Source organism: Chiloscyllium punctatum, chromosome 44 (assembly GCF_047496795.1).
Source record: "Chiloscyllium punctatum isolate Juve2018m chromosome 44, sChiPun1.3, whole genome shotgun sequence".
In the NCBI taxonomy this organism is placed as follows: domain Eukaryota; kingdom Metazoa; phylum Chordata; class Chondrichthyes; order Orectolobiformes; family Hemiscylliidae; genus Chiloscyllium; species Chiloscyllium punctatum.
In genome coordinates, this window is record NC_092782.1 from 63,876,438 (window position 1) to 63,899,074 (window position 22,637).

At 39.9% G+C, this 22,637-nt stretch overlaps 1 protein-coding gene across 8 annotated transcripts in view; it reads left to right on the forward strand.

Moving 5' to 3' along the window:
• Nucleotides 1-22,637, forward strand: part of sema3d (sema domain, immunoglobulin domain (Ig), short basic domain, secreted, (semaphorin) 3D) — a 361,202-nt gene that overhangs the window by 240,700 nt on the left and 97,865 nt on the right. For all 8 annotated transcript variants that reach the window (XM_072563088.1, XM_072563095.1, XM_072563087.1 and 5 more), the window contains 2 exons: nucleotides 14,793-14,907; nucleotides 17,154-17,223. In XM_072563088.1, coding sequence (XP_072419189.1) covers nucleotides 14,793-14,907; nucleotides 17,154-17,223 — 185 coding nt within the window. The remainder of the gene's footprint in view (nucleotides 1-14,792; nucleotides 14,908-17,153; nucleotides 17,224-22,637) is intronic.

Sequence of the window (22,637 nt, forward strand, 5' to 3'; positions counted from 1 at the left end):
TCCAGTTGATCTCCTGTGAGAATGGTCATTGTACTCTGCAGTGTTGGGACTATTATAGTGTTGCATGCTGTGTTTCAATGGATTGTATAAATGGAGGAGTGTTTACACTCTTCTGTTCCTTAAAAGCCAATGACATTGAACTGTTCAAAGTAAATATAATAGACAATAGACAATAGGTGCAGGAGTAGGCCATTCTGCCCTTCGAGCCTGCACCACCATTTAATATGATCATGGCTGATCATCCTTAATCAGTATCCTGTTCCTGCCTTATCTCCATAACCCTTGATTCCACTATCCTTGAGAGCTCTATCCAACGCTTTCTTAAATGAATCCAGAGACTGGGCCTCCACTGCCTTCTGGGGCAGAGCATTCCACACAGCCACCACTCTCTGGGTGAAAAAGTTTCTCCTCATCTCTGTCCTAAATGGTCTACCCCGTATTTTTAAGCTGTGTCCTCTGGTTCGGCACTCACTCACCAGCGGAAACATGTTTCCTGCCTCCAGAGGGTCCAATCCTTTAATAATCTTATATGTCTCAATCAGATCCCCTCTCAGTCCTCTAAACTCAAGGGTATACAAGTCCAGTTGCTCCAGTCATTCAGTGTAATGTAGTCCCGCCATTCCAGGAATTGACATCGTGACCCTACGCTGCACTCCGTCAATAGCCAGAATGTCTTTCCTCAAATTTGGAGACCAGAACTGCATACAATACTCCAGGTGTGGTCTCACCAGGGCCCTGTACAGCTGCAGAAGAACGTCTTTGCTTCTATACTCAATCCCGCTTGTTATGAAGGCCAGCATGCTATTAGCCTTCTTCACCTGCTGTACCTGCATGCTTACCTTCATTGACTGGTGTACAAGAACACCCAGATCTCTTTGTACTGCCCCTTTACCTAAATTGATTCCATTTAGGTAGTAATCTGCCTTCCTGTTCTTGCCATCAAAGTGGATAACCATACGTTTATCCACATTAAGCTGCATCTGCCATGCATCTGACCACTCACCTAACCTGTCCAGGTCACCCTATAATCTCCTAACATCCTCCTCACATTTCACCCTGCCACCCAGCTTAGTATCATCAGTAAATTTGCTAATGTTATTACTAATACCATTGTCTCTATATCATTAACATATATTGTAAAAAGCTGCGGTCCCAGCACTGATCCCTGCGGTACCCCACTGGTCATTGCCTGCCATTCCGAAATGAAGCCATTTATCACTACTCTTTGTTTCCTGTCAGCCAACCAACTTTCAATCCAAGTTAGTACTTTGACCCCAATACCATGCGCCCTAATTTTGCTTTTGCTCACTAACCTCCTATGTGGGAAAGTCCAGGTACACTACATCTACTGGATCTCCCTCGTCCATCTTCAGAGTTACATGCTCAAAAAATTCCATAAGATTAGTCAAGCATGATTTCCCCTTCATAAATCCATGCTGACTCTGACCTATCCTGTTACTACTATCCAGATATGTCATAATTTCATCCTTTATAATAGACTCCAACTCTTTCCCACCAGTGAGGTCAGACAAACTGGTCTATAATTTCCTGCTTTTTCTCCCCCACCTTTCTTAAAAAGTGGTACAACATTAGCCACTCTCCAATCCGCAGGAACTGATCCCGAATCTATCAAACTCTGGAAAATGATCACCAACGCATCCACGATTTCTCGAGCCACTTCCTTTAGTACCCTGGGATATAGACCATCAGGCCCCAGGGACTTATCAACCTTCAGACCTAACAGTCTCCCCAACACCAATTCCTGGCAAATATAAATTCCCTTCCGTTCAGGTCCTTCAGCCACTGTTACCTCAGGGAGATTGCTTGTGTCTTCCCCAGTGAACACAGATCTGAAGTACCAATTCAATTCTTCTGCCATTTCTTTGTTCCCCATAATATATTCCCCCGTTTCTGTCTTCAAGGGCCCAATTTTAGTCTTAACCATTTTTTTGCCTTTCACATACCTTTTACTAAAAGCTTTTACTATCCTCCTTTATATTTTTGGCCAGTTTACCTTCGTACCTCATTTTTTTCTCTGCGTATTTCCTTCTTAGTAATCCTCTGTTGTTCTTTAAAAACTTCCCAGTCCTCCGTTTTCCCACTTATCTTTGCTATGTTATACGTTTTCTCTTTTAACTTTATATGTTTCTTAACTTCCCTCGTCAGCCACAGCCACACATGCCTCCTCCAAGGATATTTCTTCCTTTTTGGAATGAACTGATCCTGCATCTTCTGCATGATACACAGAAATATCTGCCATTGTTCCTCCACTGTCATCCCTGCTAAGGTATTGCACCATTGAACTTTGCCCAGCTCCTTCCTCATAGCTCCATAGTTCCCTTTATTCAACAGAAATATTGTCACTTCTGATTGTACCCTCTCCCTCTCAAATTGCAGATTGAAGCTTATTGTATTATGGTCACTACTTCCCAATGGCTCCTTCACTTCGAGGTCCCTGATCAATTCTGGTTCATTGCACAATACCAGATCCAGAATTGCCTTCTCCCTGGTAGATCGACATCACTTTGGTTTGGTTGGTATTTGGTCAGGGACCTTTGCAAAGTAAAATGTGAGGGTCAGGTTCAGATTATAGTTCAGATGCATTAAACACTTCAGAGTCATCAAATGAAACTTTTTCATACATTGATAAACTTTGTTAATATATTGTCACTTTAAGCCTGATGAAAACATTGGTATGTGCAACAGTAGGAACACATTTTACTGTCATTCTAAATGAAGACAAAGTACATTATTCAGAGTTGTACAGTAACAGGTACAGTGACATTTAATTCTTTCAGACAATAAAATATCAGAGTGGTTGACTTGTTTTTTTAAGTGCTTATATTTTTATTATCTTGGCTTATGATACATTTTGCAAGGGTTACAGTTGTACAGAAATATCCTTGTAATGTTTACTGGATGTTTCAGTGCTGAGAAACTTTGATCTTGTCAATTAGTTTAACAGACAAACAAATTCTTTCTGGGAAATGTGTGACCTTGAAGGAACTTATTTTCCACAATTGTTAATGAATAAACATTTGATCTGATGCCAACTGCTTCATGGAACTCAAATAACATTATCCTGACAAAAACAAAAGGAGAACTTAGTTCTAGTTCTCATCGCATGAAGAAACAAAATATACAGAGGGGTGACTTAAATTGATCAGTACAAATATAGCACATTATTTGATGCAAGGTAGTAATGCTAGTCTACACTGTCACATTGAAGTGATTGCCTCATGTTGGCCATTTGAATGTTATGGAGGTCCAAGCGTGTGAACAACTGTACAAAATGATTGATGCTCAATCAGTGGATTTAGCAAGAATAATTCAAAATTACTTCACAATCTGATACTATATGATAAGACCCTAAGAAATAGGAACAAGAAAAGACCATCCAGCTCCTGAAACATGCTCCACCATTCAATAGGATCATACCTGAGCTGATATTCCTCACATCCACTTTCCTGCCCTTTCCCCATAACCTTTGATTCCCCAACTGATCAAGAATCTATCTATCACAACCTTAAATATACAGATTGACTCCAAAGCCCCTCAACCCTCTTAGAGAAGAAATTCCTCCTCATCTCAGTCTAAGTATGGCACTCCTTTATTCTGAAACTATGCTGTCTGGTCCTTGACTCTCCAATAAAGGAGAGCCCCTTAAGAATCTGATATGTTTCCATGAGATAACCTTTCATTCTTCTAAACTGGAGTCCCAATCTGTGTTCTATATAGGGATCTTTCTGGTGAACCTTCTCTGAACTGCCTCCAATGGAATGATTTCCTTCCTGAAATATAAAGACCAAAACTGCTCACAGTGCTCAATGTGATCTCATCAGCACCTTGGCCAGTTGCAGTAAGACATGTCTACTCTAATAAAAACAAAGAACAAAGAAGAACAAAGAAAATGTACAGCCCCGGAACAGGCCCTTCAGCCCTCCAAGCCTGAGCTGATCTAAATCTACTGTCTAAACCTGTCAGTCAATTCCTAAGCATCTGTATCCCTTCTGCTCCCCACCTACTCATGCATCTGTCCAGATGAATCTTAAATGAATGTACCGTGCCTGCCTCTACCACCTCTGCTGGCAACACGTTCCAGACGCCCACCACCCTCTGGGTGAAGCACTTACCGCGTGTATCCCCCTTAAACTTTTCACCTCTCACCTTGAAAGCGTGACCGCTTGTTACTGAATCCTTCACCCTGGGAAAAAGCGTATCTCTATTTACCCTGTCTATACCCTTCATGATTTTGTAAACCTCAATCAGGTCCCTCCTCAATTTCCTTTTTTCAAATGAAAGCAATCCTAACCTACTCAACCCCTCTTCATAGCTAGCACCTTCCATACCAGACAATATCCTCGTAAACCTTCTCTGCACCCTCTCCAAAGCGTCCACATCCTTTTGATAATGTGGCAACCAGAATTGTATACAGTAGTCTAAATGCAGCCGAACCAACATCGTGTACAATTTTAACATGACCTGCAAGTTCTTATACTCAATACCCCATCCGATGAAGGCAAGCATACCATATGCCTTCTTGACTACTCTATCCACCTGTGCAGCAACCTTCAGGGTACAATGGACCTGTACTCCCAGATCTCTCTGCCCATCAACTTTTCCCAAGGCTCTTCCGTTCATTGTATAATTCGTTCTCGAATTAGTCTTGCCTAAATGCAGCACCTCACATTTGTCTTTATTGAAAACCATCTGCCACTTTTCCGCCCAACTCTCCAGTCTATCTATATCCTCCTGTATTCTCTGACAGTTCTCTATTCTTTCTGCTACTCCACCAATCTTTGTGTCTATCTCTAATCTCAACATTCATCATGTTCCACTCTTCAGTGAACACTGATGCAAAGTAATCATTTAGAATCTCACCCATTATCTCAGGTTTGACACACAGCCTTCCTTCATTATTCTTTAGTGGACCAATCCTTTCCCTAGTTACCCGCTTGCTTATATAAGAATAAAATGCTTTGGGATTTTCCTTAATTCTGCTCTCTAAAGCTATTTCATGACCCCTTTTAGCCCGCTTGACTCCTCATTTAAGACTTGTCCTACTCTTCCGATATTCCTCCAAGGCCCTTTTTGTTCTCAGCTGCCGAGACCTTATGTACGCTTCGCTTTTCCTCTTGGCTAGTCATACGATTTCTCTTGTCATCCACGGTTCATGAATCTAACCCATATACACCAAACCTCTTGAAATAAGGAACAACATTCTATTAGCCTTCCTGACTACCTGCTGTATTTTTGTGTTAGCTTTCTGTAAGTACTCCCAAATTCCTTTGTATTGCAGCTTTCTGCAGCTTTTCTCCATATAACTCATATTCTGTTCCTTTATGCCTCCTTCCAGAGTGAACAACTTTACATTTTCCCACACAATATTCTATTTGCCAACTTTTGCCCATTTACTTAACCTTAAAGGTCCCTCTGTTACATGTTTGTGTCTCTCTTACAATTCACCCTTGCACTTGTTTTTGTGTCATTTACAAACTTGGCTACAGCACATTCACTTCCTTCCTTCAAGTTGTGAATATATACATTGTAAACAATTATGGTCCCAGCACTGATCCCTGTGAAATCCCACTGGTCACAGGTCACCAACCTGGAAAAGAATCCCTTATGCCCATTTGCTGCTTCCTGCCCATGAGCCAATTGTCTATCCACATCAATATACTCCCTCCAACACCATTGGCTCTTGTCTTATGACTTAACATTTTGTGAGGTACCTTGTTGAACAACTCCAGGAAGTCCAGTATGTCACATCTGCTTGTTCCCTTCTATCTATGCTGGTTGAAACTACTTTGAAAGTCTTTAATAAATTAGTCAGATACTATTTCCCTTTTACATTGATTCCAGTATATTTCCAACATTAGATGTTAGGTTAATCAGCCAAAATTTACCACTTTTTGTCTAATATTTTACCCCCTTTTTGACTGGGCATGTCACTGGCAATTTTCCAATCCTTCAGTACTCCAGAATCCAAGGAATTTTTGAAAAATTACAACCGATGCGATGATGCAGTAATTATGTTATTATCGCCAAAACATCATTTTTTTAAGATTTGATGACTGGAAATAGATTATGCAAGTTACGCTATGAGGTGAAGAGGTTTAGTTTCATCTGTATAAGTGGAAGGACTAAAAGCTATCTAGCCACTAAAATGACAATTTCTAAAGGGCATGTTGGATGTCAAAGTTCTTTCTGAGGTAATAGTGAAATGAAGATCGTCAGAATTTCTGCATGAAGCTGAATATGAATTCATATTGTTTACTGCAATATCAACTATCAATGATGTTATCACTTTGCTAATGTCCAATATCAGCCATGATTGTATTACATGGTTTGAGGAGCTGAATCAGCTACTCTTGCCTCTAATTCTTATGTTCAAACAAAGGCAAGTTCTTATGCAAAATTAGGCTCCAAAATTAATTAGTCGCATTACAGCGACTGGGTTTAGTCTGTAATAAGCTCATAGGATGAATGTCTATCTCTTTTCTCTGCTGTGTTCACATATCCTAATTGACCTGTGTTTGGCTGTTTTCAGTATCTTTAAGAACACAGATTGTAAACTATCTGTAGCTCAATACGAAATGTGTAACCCCACTATAAGTTGCTTCAACTCCTTTCAAAACCATGTTGAGGAATACTTGAGGAAACAAGTTCTGCTCCTTATCCGTTGGGGGAACACAGCAGGAAACAACAGTAAGCATGATGTTCCTTAATTTCCAGGCACTAAGATTGGAAACTGTGACGGCTCCATATTTGGATGGTCTGTTCCAATACCTTTGTACTGCAAGAAGATATTCAGCAAATTGCACAGCCACTACATTATTCATTCACTAGGCTTCAAGACTCAATGTTAACATTTTTAAAAATAAAATTTACAGAAATGTTTTCCAAAGATATCAACATGGTGCACATTCCATATTTTGCTGTAAACTTATCTCCCAAATGGAGAACGCCCTTGATTTTAGTGAAATCAATACATTTGTTAATAATTTGTATGATTGCAAGGTTAAATATTTCTATTTGCAGTTAGACAGCTCCTATCCTCTTCTTACAGCCTGAAGGAAAACAAGGAATATTGCTATCAGTTCAAGTGTGCTTCTGAGTGAACACAGATTGCTGGTGAAAATTTGCTCAGTCAGTTTCTAGTCTTTAATCAAAATTTGGAGGAGGAATGAATGACGTTGCAACATTATTTCACAGGGAGCTTGACAAAATCACTTGTATTTATCCACTTCCCCGTTGAGTGCCTTCCTTTGCCTGATAATATCAAAGCATTGACAGAGTCTGGTAAAGTGTTGCTTTCCCCACAGTGGGTACAAGTGTAGTTAGTCCTGAAAAAATATTTTGTAAATAGAGTGCGATGAATTTGTGTTTATTTTAATTAGCTATGGCAGTCTTAAGGAATTTGAGCAGTTGTAAGAACTTTTAGTCTATGATATATCTGAGTCAGTGAACATGTTTTACATTGCTGTGACTAGGACTGTTCACATTTCTGAGCAAGAGGCATTTGATGAATTGAATATATTCCTTCCCAATATGTATCACTAAGCAACATAAAAATAAAACAAAGTGCTGCAAATGCTGGAAGTCGGAAGCATAAATAGAAATTTCTGGAAGAACTCAGTAGGTCTGGCAGTATCTATGGAGAAAAAACACAATTAACATTTTGAGTCCCTTCTGAAGAAGGGTCCCTATACTTGACATAATGACTCTGCTTTCTCCTCCACAGATGCTGCCAGACCTGCTGAGTTCCTCCAGCAATTTCTGTCCTTTTTCACTAAATAACATGACTTACACGTTATGTGAGTATTAGGTTTCCAATGCCAGAAACCTTTACACGACCTTCAAAAATGCAGATATCAATGCACCAGCAAATGTATGTTACAGTTTATATGTAAGACCCTGCTAACTGTGTGTGAATTGCATTTAATTCAAACAGCATTTTAGCAACATCTTACAGTCTTCAGATTTCAGAAAACCAAATTTAGCACCTGGGAGCAATCCTCCATAACCTACTTTTAGCTGTTCTGTTCTCTCAGTTTTGAAGGCATTACTTCTTGACTTATGAAAATAGATTGATGGGTATTTTTCCTCACGGAGGCCTCTGAGCCAACACCCAGACTTAACCTAATCCTGGGATGGCTTTAGTTCAACAGCACTATTCGTGTTATTATGCAGCTAAATCCAGTATACAGAAAACTTAAAGGAGTATAATAATTATAAAGGCTGCCTTGCTTTGAAGCCATAAAAGTGAGAATTAAGACCAGATCAACTTGTCAGGAAAGTGCTAACGCCTGCATCTTAGTCTCTTGGAGACCTGTCATTCCCTTGTCATTGGCATCTTCAAACCAAATGTTAAAGCAGTCCATTTATTAATTCTGAAATGCCAGATGCACTTTAGGTAATCTGATCTCCAACTTAGCTTCTTTAAAAACCCACTCACCCAATAAAAAACATTCACTACCAGATGTAGCACAACAATCATATAATGAGCCATCCTCTCTTCCTCAAAGGACAGTGTGAGCAATGTGACAGCTTCTGTTGGACCCAGTTTTAGATTGTGGGGTCTGAATATTACCCCCAGCACTGGGATTGCAAAGGGTGAACAATTCCAAGCTGTCTAAAGCTGACTAGGAGGAAGCAACTTGGAAGTTTGGATGTTTATTTTGGTGGAGAGGGGCGAGCAGGTGCAGATGTGTGTGGGAATGGTGGTCTCTGTCCCAGAAGGTGGTCAGAGATTATTGGGCTATGGGTGGAGATGCTAGGCAGGAGAAGGGCCTCAGTGCTCTAGGACTTTGTCAAAGCTATGACAACTGAAAATAGAAATAAGAAGAATTCTCAGCCCCTCAATGACCCAACACACTCCTCATGCCCCTACTTACACTAAACATTGCCATACGTTAAACCCCGGCTACCTGCTTAGCTCCTCATACAGTCCATGTGAACCTGGCCCCTGAACCCCTGCAACCATGGTTCATTATACCCCTGTACAATTTATTGCCAATGTAGATCAATCTACAATCTGATGAATAGTCAACGGACTTGAAACATTCACTTTTGATAACAAGAAATGTTTCAAGACCCTGAAGATGGCAAAGATTATGGGCAATAGTAGTAAACTTGTGCTCCAGAATTAACTACTCTCTAACCCAAGATCTTTCAATACAGTTACAATACTGGCATCTACCTAACAGTGGAAAATTGTCTGGATATGTCCTCGACACAACAAGCAGGACAAATCCAACCCAGTCAATTACCACTCCATCATTCTACTCTCGATCAACAGTAAAGTGATGGAAGGTGTTATCAACAGTGCTATTAAGCAGCACCTGCTCACTGACGCCCAGTTTGGAATCCATTGGGACCAGCTCTAATAGGCAGAGGCGATTTTGTTAACTGCACTCTGGGTGCTTGTTAAAGTGAGAAAGGAAAATAAAGCAATTGGAAATTATAAAAGAGAGCTTCAGAAAAGGGATTATTTGTCAACATTCCAGAATTGCTTTCCCGGTAGGTTGGTTCCCCAGTAAGACATAATCCATCTGAAAAACAAACTGTGTTCGCTTTCTTTTTGAAATAGTCTGCATTGCCTTTTATTGCAATTTCATTCAGTTTTTGTGTTGAATGATTTACTTAGTACATAAACGAGTGGGAATGTTTCTAATTCTCATGAGTTAATTGTGGTGTGTGCATTCGACCACATTACAATTGTTTGGGTTTTTTCTCTCTTCCTCCCTCGGTACCCTGAATTAGGCTTTAATAACTTGCAATGGATGTTTATTGTCAGTTTTGGTATTGCTGGGACTGACTTAACAAGAGCTGAGGCCAAATACTAAAACAGGATCCCTGCTGAGCAAAGTTGTTATAGATAGTGTGAAATACACCGTGTACTCACTCTTCTTATTTTATCTTCATCTTAAATGCATTTTTAGGTACATTTTCTATTCTATTTGCCATTGTCCTCACATTAACAGCTTTAGTATTGAACAAGACAAGCTTGTAAAATGCAATATAATGGTGATCAAGCTGAATTTTCTTCAGGGTGAAATCTAATTAAAACCTGAAGCACAAATCCAACTGAGCCAGTTTGGTCAAATTAGAAATTTTCTGTCAAATATTCCAGTAGTGTATAATTTTGACTTAGTAAGAAATGATTACAAATTAAACTTTTATAGAAGGTCCTATCCATAAGGGCCTAAAGACCATAGGCACAGGAATAGACTACTCGGCCTCTCGAGTTTGTTCCATCATTCAATAGAATCATGGCTGATGTGACACTCCCCACATCCGTAAGATCATAAAATATAAGAGCAGAATTAGGCCATTCAGCCCATTGAGTCTTAAATAACTCCACAGAGGCTGGTATCCCATCACCTTTTACGTACACGTGGAAGGTCCTTGATATCAGTCCAGCTCCCTCACAGTCAGCTCTCAGAATCAGAATGACACCTGTATTTTATCTGTCAGCCAGGACTCCCTGATTGGACCAGATTAACAGGTTCAATCAGGGAACTCTTATTGTATGAGGTCAACCAGTCAATCAGAACTGATATGTGCCTCAATCCCATTCTCTTACCTTCTACCCATAAATTTTGATCCCCTTATTAATTAAGAATCTACCTATCTCTGTCTTAAATGAGCTCACTGACTTGGCCTCCACCAGCCACTGCAGTAATGAGTTCCACAGAGTCACCACTCTCTGGCTAAAGGAATTCTTTCTCATCACAGTTCTAAAGGGTCGTCCTTCACTCTGAGGCCAAGCCCTCAGGTCCAAGACCCTCCTACTAATGGAAACATCTTCTCTACATCCAATTTCCTGCATTTTCCCAACTGATCAAGGTTCTACCTATCTCAGCCTTAAATATACCCAGGGACTCTGCTCCCACAGCTCTCTGCAGCAAGGAGTTCCAAAGACTCATACCTGTCTGAGAGAAGAAATCTTATCCAATAACTATCCAAACGAGGTTAATGTGGTTTGAATTGTTATTTTGTTAACTTTGTTAGATCCTTTGTTTTTGAAACAATCTATAAGTCTGTATTGCAATGAGCAGACACCTGGCGACATTCAAGATTCACTCTGATTCCAACTGAAAGACCAAATTGTTAAGCCCCCAGGTGAGCTGGGATAAGCTGGCTTCTCTCCTTCATACATCCACCCCCTCAGTTGACAGCAACAAGGTGAATTTAAAAAGGATCCTCTTCCTCACAGATACCTTTCTCTCAAACTGAAATGAACATATGTTTTAAAAGGATCCAATTTAATCAGACTGTCATGAATGAACCAGTGAATTTATTAATTACTAAATGCGAGAAGGATTCATCATGCAACGCGCATCCACACAGGTTAGAGAAAAAGGTTGAGTCCAAAGGGCTCGAAGTTTAAAAAAAACATGGAGCAGTCCCTGATTTATTCATGAAATTATTCATAGTTTTTCATTATTTGTGATAAATCTTAATGGGTGTCTTAGTTGAATGTAAAACCTATTGCTGTGGAGTCAAGATTAGAGTGTTGCTGGAAAAGCTCAGCAGGTCAGGCAGCATCCGAGGAACAGGAAAATCAACCTTTCGGGCAAAAGCCCTTCATCAGGAATGGCTTTTGCTTGAAACATCGATTTTCCTGCTCCTCAGATGCTGCCTGACTTGTTGTGCTTTTCCAGCACCACTCTAATCTAGACTCTGGATTCCAGCAGCTGTAGTCCTCACTTTTGCCTATTGCTCTGGAGGTGACCCGTAGCCTTGATATTGATAAATGCACAGTTGCTTTTTGAGATTCTTGCTTTGTCAGCTCATTCCTCACAGCGCCAGGGACCTGGGGATGATTCCAGCCTCGGGTGATTGTCTGAGTGGAGTTTTCACATTCTCCCCGCGTCTGCGTGGGTTTCCTCCAGGTGCTCTGGTTTCCTCCCACAGTCCGAAGATATGCAGGTTAGGGTGGATTGGCCATGCTAAATTGCCCAGAGTGTCCAGGAGTGTGTAGGCTAAATAGATTAGCCATGGGCAATTTGAGGTTACAGGGATAGGGCAGGGGTATGGGTCTGGATGGACGCTCTTCAAGAGGGTCAGTGTGGACTCGATGGGCTGAATGGCCTGCTTCCGCACTGTAGGGATTCTATGTTGTCTTGATTCTTTTACTGAGTGCTTTGCAGCACTCAGAGTGACCAAGGCTGCCCTTCCGTTGGTTCTGCCAGCTATCTCCATCCAGCTCTCAGAGTATGAATTGGTCTTTACCTTCAACACAGGGGTAACTGGGGAATAGTTAATCAATTCTGATCATCATAGCACAATGACACACAAATACAGGCTGCTGCACACAAAAACATTTAGTCCCACTAGTCCACTTCAGTGAAGTTGAAACTGGCTTTTAAAGCCCTGTCCTCGTATATTCTTCAAAGCTCTAGTTGCTGTGGTATACCCTCAGTGTGTGGGGAGGGAAATCCAGGATTTTGTCCCACTGACAGTGAAGATTGTTATGAAGAAAATTTGCCACTGAGACATGGAAGGAAACTAAAAGTTTGGTCAAAGAGTTAGGTTTTAAGGAGAATCTTAATGAGAAATGGAGAGGTGGAAAGTTTAAAACAGTGGATTTCAGAGCTTACGGTCAGTGTAACTAGAGGTGGAGCTGGGACCATTGTGGTATGTCACTGGGCTAATAATCCAGAACTGAGGAAACAAATTTGAATCCCAGTATGGTAGATAATGATCTGGAATTTTTAAAGAAGTCTATTTGTTATCACAATGATTGCCATAAAACCCATCTGATTCACTAATACCTTTTCGGGATGGAAATCTGTCATCCTTACCTGGTCTGGCCTACATGTGACTCCAGACCCACAGCAAGGTGGTTAACTCTTAATTGCCTCTTGGCAATAGGGACAGACAATAAATGCTGCCTAGCCAGAGATGCCTTTATCCTGGGAATGAATAAAAATTATGCAGCAGTGGATGGTGGAGCAAGTCAGATGCTGAACAGGCTCAGAGTGGTGGACTGCAGAGTTTGCAAAGGGCTGTAAGTTTGCAGAGATCAGGAGAAGTGATACCATGGAGGATGCAAAACCAGGATCAGAATGTTAAAACTGAGTGGTTGATTAATCAGGTGCTGATGTAGGTCAGGAATCTCGGGGATGACTGGGAAACAGGAATTGGTCAAAGTTAGAACAAGTTTTGAATGACCTCAATATTATCAAAGTAAAGATGTAGAGGGACTCGCTTTCTGGTGTTATATTTTAGATGGTGTCTGAAGTGTAACAGATGATCAACATTTGGTAAATAAAAGATTGATTTGTGTATAATAAAGGATCGATGCAGTATATGATGTGACATCTGAAGGAAAAGAATAGCCAGTTTCATTGTTTTTCAATTTATTTTATGAATGGGGAAGTTTAACTGCCAAGGCAGTACATGTGCAGATTTTCTACAAGAGCTAATTAACCCTTTGACCTCACAAGAAATTTACAGCAAAAGTTTTCAGTGAATCAGTAGTTTTTGGTGAGGTCATCAGTTAATGAGCTAAACATTAATAAACTTTATAAAACGCTTGTCTATTAATGTAATCCTTTGATCCCTTTGAGGGCGGTGTGCTCCTTAGAACTTTTGTAATATATATCCTTTCCATTAAAGAATAGCTCTGAAAATGATTTCTGCAGCTTGCTTTTATTGAACATTAAGTAGAATTATATCAATTTAACAAGCTGTAAAGGTTGGTTGCCAAGGCTGTGGGATGCCAATTTTTGTTCCTGTTATGCACAGCAAGTCTTCTCAGTCATAGTGTAATAAAGCAATGCCAAGTGAACAGTACACCATCCCCTGGTGAGAACGAAGGAGAGTGATTGCCCTATTTATTCTGACAATGGAGTGAATGATCAAGCTTTGGACACTTGCCAATTAGTCTCTCTGTCTGCTTTAGAAATGGTCATGGTTTGATTGATGTTTAAATGCAGAGGATAATCCAACTAAACAAACTGCGCCTTGTTGTATAACAGCAACCCTGAGGTAAAGAATCTTCTCTAATTCCCCCAAGTGTGTTCGTGGCAACCACAGGATTGGATACGCTAATTGCTACAGCTGGCAAAACTGGTGCCAACAATACCTCTTGGAGTGGGTTTCTTGTTACATGTGAATATTCTAATTCCTTGGTCTGCACAAAGAGACCACCACTCTCCCTTGCACAGGTCTGTTTGGACTCCTCCTCATTAAGTGAAAGATCCCAGCTTGATGAATTTCTGAGTGGGATTCTAACTTTGTGGCATCTGTGCCAATGATTGAAGTGTATGTTTATGATTTCTGAGCCATGTTTACTTGTTCCATTATTTGGAATTGTTTCACTGTAAATATGGGCTCGAAGCCAGAACTGGTTTGATTCCATCTCTATATTGGGTGTCAGAAAGTCTTTTGTTACAAAATTGAGGCCAAATACTGTGGGTACTGGAAATAGGAAATAAAAGCATAAAGTACTGGGAAGAGCAGCATTATGTGAGAGTTACAGTTGTTTCCTCTCTTACATTTGGCAGCAGTCAGTCAAAAAGCTACATTTACCAATTCTCTGAATCAATTTATCTGCCAACTCTCTAAGACATGGGCAGAGTGTGGTTTGACAATTATTGATACTCATGATATTAATTCTCAGTGCATTGTCGCCGATGTCTAATTCCAAACTGCGATGAATCTGTACCTGCACACAATAGGTGACTTCATGTGAGACAAATTTGACACTATAATTTGAATGCCATAGAGTGGACCAAATCTTTATAAAGTTATATTCTTCTATCTTTCTTTATCTCCAGAATGATGTTGGAGGACAACGCAGCCTCATCAATAAATGGACAACATTCCTTAAAGCCCGCCTGGTGTGTTCTGTCCCAGGTCCTGACGGGGTTGACACATATTTTGATGAACTGCGTAAGTACAAATTTCACTGCAGAGCTTCATTGGATTTGCTCTCTGCTAACAGTATGGAAATTTAATCAGCAATTCCTTTAAAATGCATCACTGGGCTGGTCAAAGTAAAAAGGTGTTCATTAAAGGTTTAGCCAGGCATGTGTGGCAGATTTAACAATTGATCACTTTGTAAATGGTGATGGTTCTGAAATATTGAAGATGCATTAAACTCTACCCAATCTGATGATGCTACACAGTCTTTGGGTGAAGAAGGAGCAGTCCGGTACATGATCCCAGACAAGTCCAAAGATATGCAGGTTAGGTGGATTAGCCAAGGGAACTACAGGGTTAGAGGAATAGGGTGGGGATAGTGAAACTTGGTGAAATGGTCTTTGGAAGATCAGTGCAGACCCAATAGGCCAAATGGCCTGTTTCCACACTGTAGCGATTCTATGATTTTAAGATACCTGTATCTTCTCTTGCTCCTGTGCCTAACCAATCAGTGTAACCTGTACAAGGTGCTATCATACAGTTAACTACATTGAGTTGTGTAAGACGAGTGCCTCTTCTTATTACAGCTCCATGATAATTTATTCGTTATCAATGTGAACCGATAGTGTCTCAGACATGACATAGGAAGGAAGGTTGATGCCAGCACCTTACCCCACTCATCCTGGTTGTTTGAGCAGATCCGTCTCAGACTTTGTCAAGCCACACAGACAGATTTAAAGAAGCAGTATTTCTCAATGACTCTGATAATTCCAGAAATTATAAGGATTGTAATTTTATGACTGACGGTCTCTCAATTCAAACATAACTGCTGTTCAGTTAGCCTTTCAGGACTTCCATCATTGGTAAGACAGGATCCTACAAAGCTCCTTCTCCCCCTTCTCTCCAGCTCTCCTTGGGGTGATGATAGATGTGTTACTCTCATTGTTATGCCTATCTGCTCAACTGATCTTGATGGGGTCAGAATCGGTCAGGTTCAAATTTTAATAAATAAGGTCACAAACTTTTTCCTAGTTTAAAAAAAATAACAGACAGGCGACAGAGTTCTGAGCAGTGAACAGATTTCATCAATCTACAGTCCTGGAATGCTCAGTGAATTATCGTCTTGCTGTCAATCTTGTAAAAATAATGATTAGCCACATCATTCCTTCTAAAAAATGTCATTGGAATGTGCAGCATAAGTAGATGCAAGCTGTCCAGATTGGGCTAATATACTTTTCTGAGTTAGTACATTTGAAAGCCGATGAGTAACCTGATAGCAATATTCGTAATGCCTTTAGCTGTTAATAAATTCTCCTTTTTTCAGTCTCCTGTGCCTTTTACACTTTGGTGATTATCCTGAAGCATTAGGCAGTGTGACCTGCCTGTTTGAGTATTGCTAAACCTCTTGTCAGTTTTTGAGGGAGATTTGCCATCTTCTCTTGAGAATGTTTACACATTCTCCCCGTGTCTGCATGGGTTTCCTCTGGGTGCTCCAGTTTCCTCCCACAGTCCAAAGATGTGCAGGTTAGGTGAATTGGAAGGATTGGAAACTCTGGCAGCAGAAAACATGTTTCCGCTGATGGGTGAGTGCTGAACCAGAGGACATAGCTTAAAAATATGGGGTAGACCATTTAGGACAGAGATGAGGAGAAACTTCTTCACCCAGAGAGTGGTGGCTGTGTGGAATGCTCTGCCCCAGAGGGCAGTGGAGGCCCAGTCTCTGGATTCATTTAAGAAAGAGTTAGATAGAGCTCTCAAAGATAGTGGAATCAAGGGTTATGGAGGTAAGGCAGGAAGAGGATACTGATTAGGAATGATCAGTCATGATCATATTGAATGGCGGTGCAGACTCAAAGGGCTGAATGGCCTACTCCTGCACCTATTGTCTATTGTCTATTGTCTAATTGGCCAGGCTAAATTGCCCATATTGTTAGACAAACGGGTAAATGTAGGGGAATGGGTCTGGGTGGGTTGCGCTTCGGCCGGTCGGTGTGGACTTGTTGAGCTGAAGGGTCTGTTTCCACACTGTAAGTAATCTAAGTTATTGTCACACTCTGAGTTGTGGAATCAGCAGCCTTATGAAAGATTAGCACCTTACAGTAAGAGCAGTGGAAGATCAGAAGGTCTGGTGAAAAGGCTTTCTGGAATAGGAGACACAATGGGACAACAATGTTCATATATTGTTTGCAAACTGATATGTTAATGGATTGACAGAAAAGTGTTTAGAAGCTACCCATTCAAATTACTAATTTTAATTGCTTCATTATTCTTTGCAGAGGACGTGTTTCTGCTCCATACAAAAGACGAAAGGAATCCCATTGTTTACGGAGTCTTCACGACTACAAGGTAAATATTAATTAATGGCCCATAAATTATCTGTCTGTATTTTGTAGTCTGGATACATAGCTCTAACTTAAATATGTTTTGAGTTGAATAATATTTTCTTAAAAACTGCCAATTTGTTTCTTCTACTGTCAATCTGCCTTATCAAATTATGAAAGGATTTGACATAGTGAATAGTTAAAGCTTGTTTTTATTGGATGGTGGGTTATAAACAAGGTTTTCACCAGAACAATGAAAAGAATGTTGTTAAGTTTTTCTTAAACCACAAATCACAGTAACATAAATAACCATTTACCAGGCTTGACTATTGGGTGGAAGCTACATTATTTCAGAACACAATTTGGGAAATATTTTGAAAGGAACAATATATAAAGTGATTAGTAAAATGTAGAGAAATGGATTATTGTGTGGTAAGATGGCTGGTGTCCGTTGTACTCACTGCAGATGCATCACAAATTTGAAAACTTCCATAAAATGTTGTCTTAGCCTTCTTCTTTCTGAGGAAAGCCATCCTAGTCTCTCTGATCTATCCTCAGAATTGAAGTGTCTCATTGACTTAAACCTCTTCTGCACTCTCCCAGTGCATTCACATTCTTTATATAGTATGACCACCTTCAAATCTACATAATATATGAACTGAGTTCAAACTCACATTTCATACAAGTTTAACATAACCTCCCTTGCTCTTGTTCATTATGCCACTATTTTGAAGCCCAAATACTTTATCCATTATTAAAATTTTACTCTACCTGACCTATAACATTTCATGATTTATTGTACATTTACACCTGGGTCTCTCTGCTTCTGCACACTTTATAGAATAGACACTTGTTTTATACTGACTCCCTTTGATGTACCAATGTTCATCATTTCACAGTTCTCCACAATGAACTACTCTACCCACAATCATCCACTCCACCAATGGGTCAATGTCCTACTGAAGTTTTATACTGTCCTTACCACAGTTTCTAATTCTCCCAAAACATAGAATCATTGAGTTATACAGCATGGAAACAGACCCTTTGATCCAAGCACTCCATGCTGACCATAATCCCAAACTAAACTAGTCCTACCTGCCTGCTCCTGGCCCATATCCCTTCAAACATTTCTTATTCATATACCTATCCAAATGTTTTTTAAACATTGTGACTATACCACATCCACCACTACCTCAGGAATTTCATTCCACACACAAACCACCCTCTGTGTAAAAAAATTACCTCTCGCATCTTATTTAAATCACTCCGCTCACCTTAAAAATGTGCCCCCAAGTATTGAAGTCGGCCATTCTATGGAAAAGAAAACTACCATTATCTCTATCTAGATCCCTCATTATTTTATAAACTTCTACAGGTCGTCACTCAACCTCCTACGGTCCAATGATAAAAGTCCCAGCTCCCATCAACAAACTTTGAAACCGTCCCTTGTATACCAATTTATAGATGATTTTATGAAAAGCAAAGGTCCCAATACCAACCCCTGAGGATCTACTAATGACCCCATGGTCAAAGCACTCCTCGGTAGCAGTGATTAAAGACAATAGACAATAGACAATAGACAATAGATGCAGGAGTAGGCCATTCAGCCCTTCGAGCCTGCACCGCCATTCAATATGATCATGGCTGATCATTCCCAATCAGTATCCTGTTCCAGCCTTATCTCCATAACCCTTGACTCCACGATCTTTAAGAGCTCTATCCAATTCTTTCTTAAATGAATCCAGAGACTGGGCCTCCACTGCCCTCTGGGGCAGAGCATTCCACACAGCCACCACTCTCTGGGTGAAGTAGTTTCTCCTCATCTCTGTCCTAAATGGTCTACCCCGTATTTTTAAGTTGTGTCCTCTGGTTCGGCACTCCCCCATCAGCGGAAATATGTTTCCTCCTGCCAGAGTGTCCAATCCTTTCATAATCCTATACGTTTCAATCAGATCCCCTCTCATTATAACATGATTGAATCTTGCATTCATTTTTGGGGAAAGAAATGTGGCTGCAAAACTGGACATTTTTGTTTAAATAAGGGCAATTATGAAAGCACAAGGGCAGAGGTACCAAGTGAATTAGTAAACTAGGTAAAAGGGTAGGTCAGTAGGTATACAGTGGCAAACATTTAAGGAAGTATTTCAGAATCCATAGAATTGACACATTCCGACAAGCATGTCCAATTTCAGAGGGAGGACCTGTCATCTGTAATTGTTGAAAAATGTTAAAGGTAAAATAAAAATTAAAAAAGCAAGCTATAATTGCACAATGATGAGTGTCACGCCAGTGACTAGACAGAAAATTAAAAACAACAAAGAATGCCTAAAAGTTTAATACAATACGATAAAAGGAAAACTAGTGTGTGAGAGGAAGGTAGCTAGAAACATAAATAATAGATAGTTAGTGTTTCGATTGATATTTAAAAAGAAAGAAGAGGTAGCAAAATGATTGTTGGCTCCACAGAAAGTGAGTCTGGGAATGAGTAATGGAGATTAAGGAAATGTCAGATTGAATCAAAATTTAATATCAGTATTCAGTGTAGAGGATACATAGAATGTCCCTGAAATGGCCATAAAATCAGGGAATAGGAGTTACAGAGAAACTCAAGAAAATTACAATCTCCAGGGACTTGATATGGAGTAAATTGTTGGAGCTATGAGGCTGACAGTGCCCAGGTCTCGATAGACTTCAATCCAGAGTCTGAAAGAAATGGCTAATTTGACAGTTGCTGAGTTGATTTTAATTTTCAAAAATTGCCTAATAAGGTAAGATTCTGTTAGATTGGAAAATGGCACGTGTAACTCTTTCATTCAAAAAGGGAGCAGGCAAAAAGCCAAGAAACTACAGACCAAGTTACCTCGATGTCTTTCAGAGGGAAATGTTAGAAGCTGTTATTAAAGATATTATAACAGGACACTTTGATGAGAACAAAGTAATCAGGCAGAGTAAGCAATGTTTTGTAAATAGGAAATCATGTTTAACTTATTAATTGGAGCTCTCTGAAGAACTAATGTGTGCTGTGGGTAAAAGGGAACCAGTAGACAATCAGAACTTGGATTTCCTGAAGGCAGTCGATAAGGTGCCACATCAAAAATAATTGCAGAAATAAAAAAGGTTGTGGTGCAGGGGTAACAAAATGATATGAATGAAAGACTGACTGGCTGATAGGAAACAGAGAGTTGGCATAACAGGGTTATTTTCTTGTTGTTAAGATGTAAAGAGTGGTGTGCCATAGGGGTCAGTGCTGGGGCTAGGACTGTTTACAAATGTGTATAAATGATTTTGATGTACGGTTGCTAAACTTGGGAGAAAAGTACATTGCGAAGAGAATGAAAGGAGGCTACGAAGGGAGATTACCGGGTTAACTGAGTGGGCAAAGATCAAGTAAATGGACTGTAATGTGGGAACATGTTTAATTGTCCATTTTGGCAGGAAGAATAAAAAGAAGTATATTCTCTAAATAGTGAAAAATCACAGAGCTTTGAGGTGCAGAGGGATCTGGGTGTCTTCATGCATGAATCATAAAAGGCTACAATGTAGTCACAGCAAGTATTTAAGAGTAATAGAATTTTATCTTTTACTCCCAGAGGAATTGAATATAAAAATAAGGAGGCTATGCTTCAGTTATACAGGATGTCGACATGATCGTATCTTGTGTCCTGTATACTCTGTTGGTCACTCTATTTATGGAAGGATTTACTGTTAAATGCACTGGAACTGGCTCAGAGGCTTGCTAGATGAATAACTGGAGTATGTGGGTTCTGATATGAGTAAAGGATGAAGAAGCTGCAATTGTATCTGCTAACGTAGAAGATTATGAGGATTCTAGGCAGTGTGGGTGTCGAAAAGAAGGTTCTTCTTGTGAGACAATCTAGAACTTAGTTACCGTAGATAATGACTTTTCACCCTTTTAAAACAGAGATAAGAGTTATTTTTTCACAGATGATCATGAGTCATTGGAACTTCATTTTTCATAAGATAGAAGCTGGGTCTTTGAATATTTTTATGACAGTTAGGTTCTGGATTATCATTGGGGTGAGAGGTTCCTGGAGTAAGCAGGAATGTGGAGTAATTCCATCAGTTATAACCTCATTGAATGTTAGAGCAAGCTGGAAAGACTGAGTGGCTCTCATATGTATCATTGCATAAAAGGAAAGAATATCACTCTGACATATCATTGAATAAACTGATGTAGACATTCAAAAATAAGTGTTTAATGGGAAAGGAAAATGCATTCATAATATTTGTACAAAGACAAATATAAACTTCAGTATTATACATCAGTGCTTCAGTGCAGTATACTTTTTCTATTCATTTTATGGTTGAAACTGTCAAAAATAAAGGTTTTTATTTTGTTAAGATTATCATGAAACTTTGTGAAGCAAGAGTATTTATATCATCAATTGGTGTGTTTATTTTCTGTACCATATGTCACTTTGATAAGTTTAGAGAATTACCTTAAATTTGGTTTTCCGGAATTGTTTCCGTCATGTTGCACGTTGGAGGGTTTATGTTTAAGATTCTGTATTCAAGAGGATTTTGTATATTGCCTTGAATCCTCTGGGTATCCAGCCCACACAATGAGATGAAAGTCTCTGTTTCTTTTAACCATCTGTTGAAGTTTAGGATAAATTCCACATCTCAACGTTGATAATCACATAATAAGGTCTCTCACTCACCACTGCTATCGTGATGCTAAACAGAGCGATGGGAAAACTTCACACTGGTGCGCTAATAGGTGCTCTGTTGAGGTTGAGGGTGATGTTGGTTTAGAGAACAGAGCAAAGGGAGCTTTGCTGTACAACCTAACTACAATTTACCTGAGGAGTTTTTGCTGATAACATGAAACACACAAAGTGGAAAGAATGCTCAAATCTTCTAGCAGATCTTCTTTGGATGAATTTTATAAGAATGTTTTCAATAATTAATTTGCTTTGTAATTTTTGAGTGTGAAAATATTGATATCTGGTTTCATCCCAATTAAAGTGGTGCTCTGCAAAGATTTATAAATGAATAGTTGATACAAATCTCCAGTCAAGCCCGTGTCTATCACTTCTGCAATGATCACTTCTTCAAAGTCTGTGAGAAGATTTGTAGCTCGGGTGCTCGTTGTTGTGGTTCTGTTCGCCGAGCTGGGAATTTGTGTTGCAAACGTTTCGTCCCCCGTCTAGGTGACATCCTCAGTGCTTGGGAGCCTCCTGTGAAGTGCTTCTGTGATGTTTCCTCCAGCATTTATAGTGGTTTGAATCTGCTGCTTCCGGTTGTCAGTTCCAGCTATCTGCTGCATTGGTTGGTTTATTGGGTCCAGGTCGATGTGCTTATTGATTGAATTTTTGGATTGAATCCACCGATTCAATCAATAAGCACATCGATCTGGACCCAATATACCGACCATTCCACGGACAGCTGGAACTGACAACCGGAAGCGGCAGATAC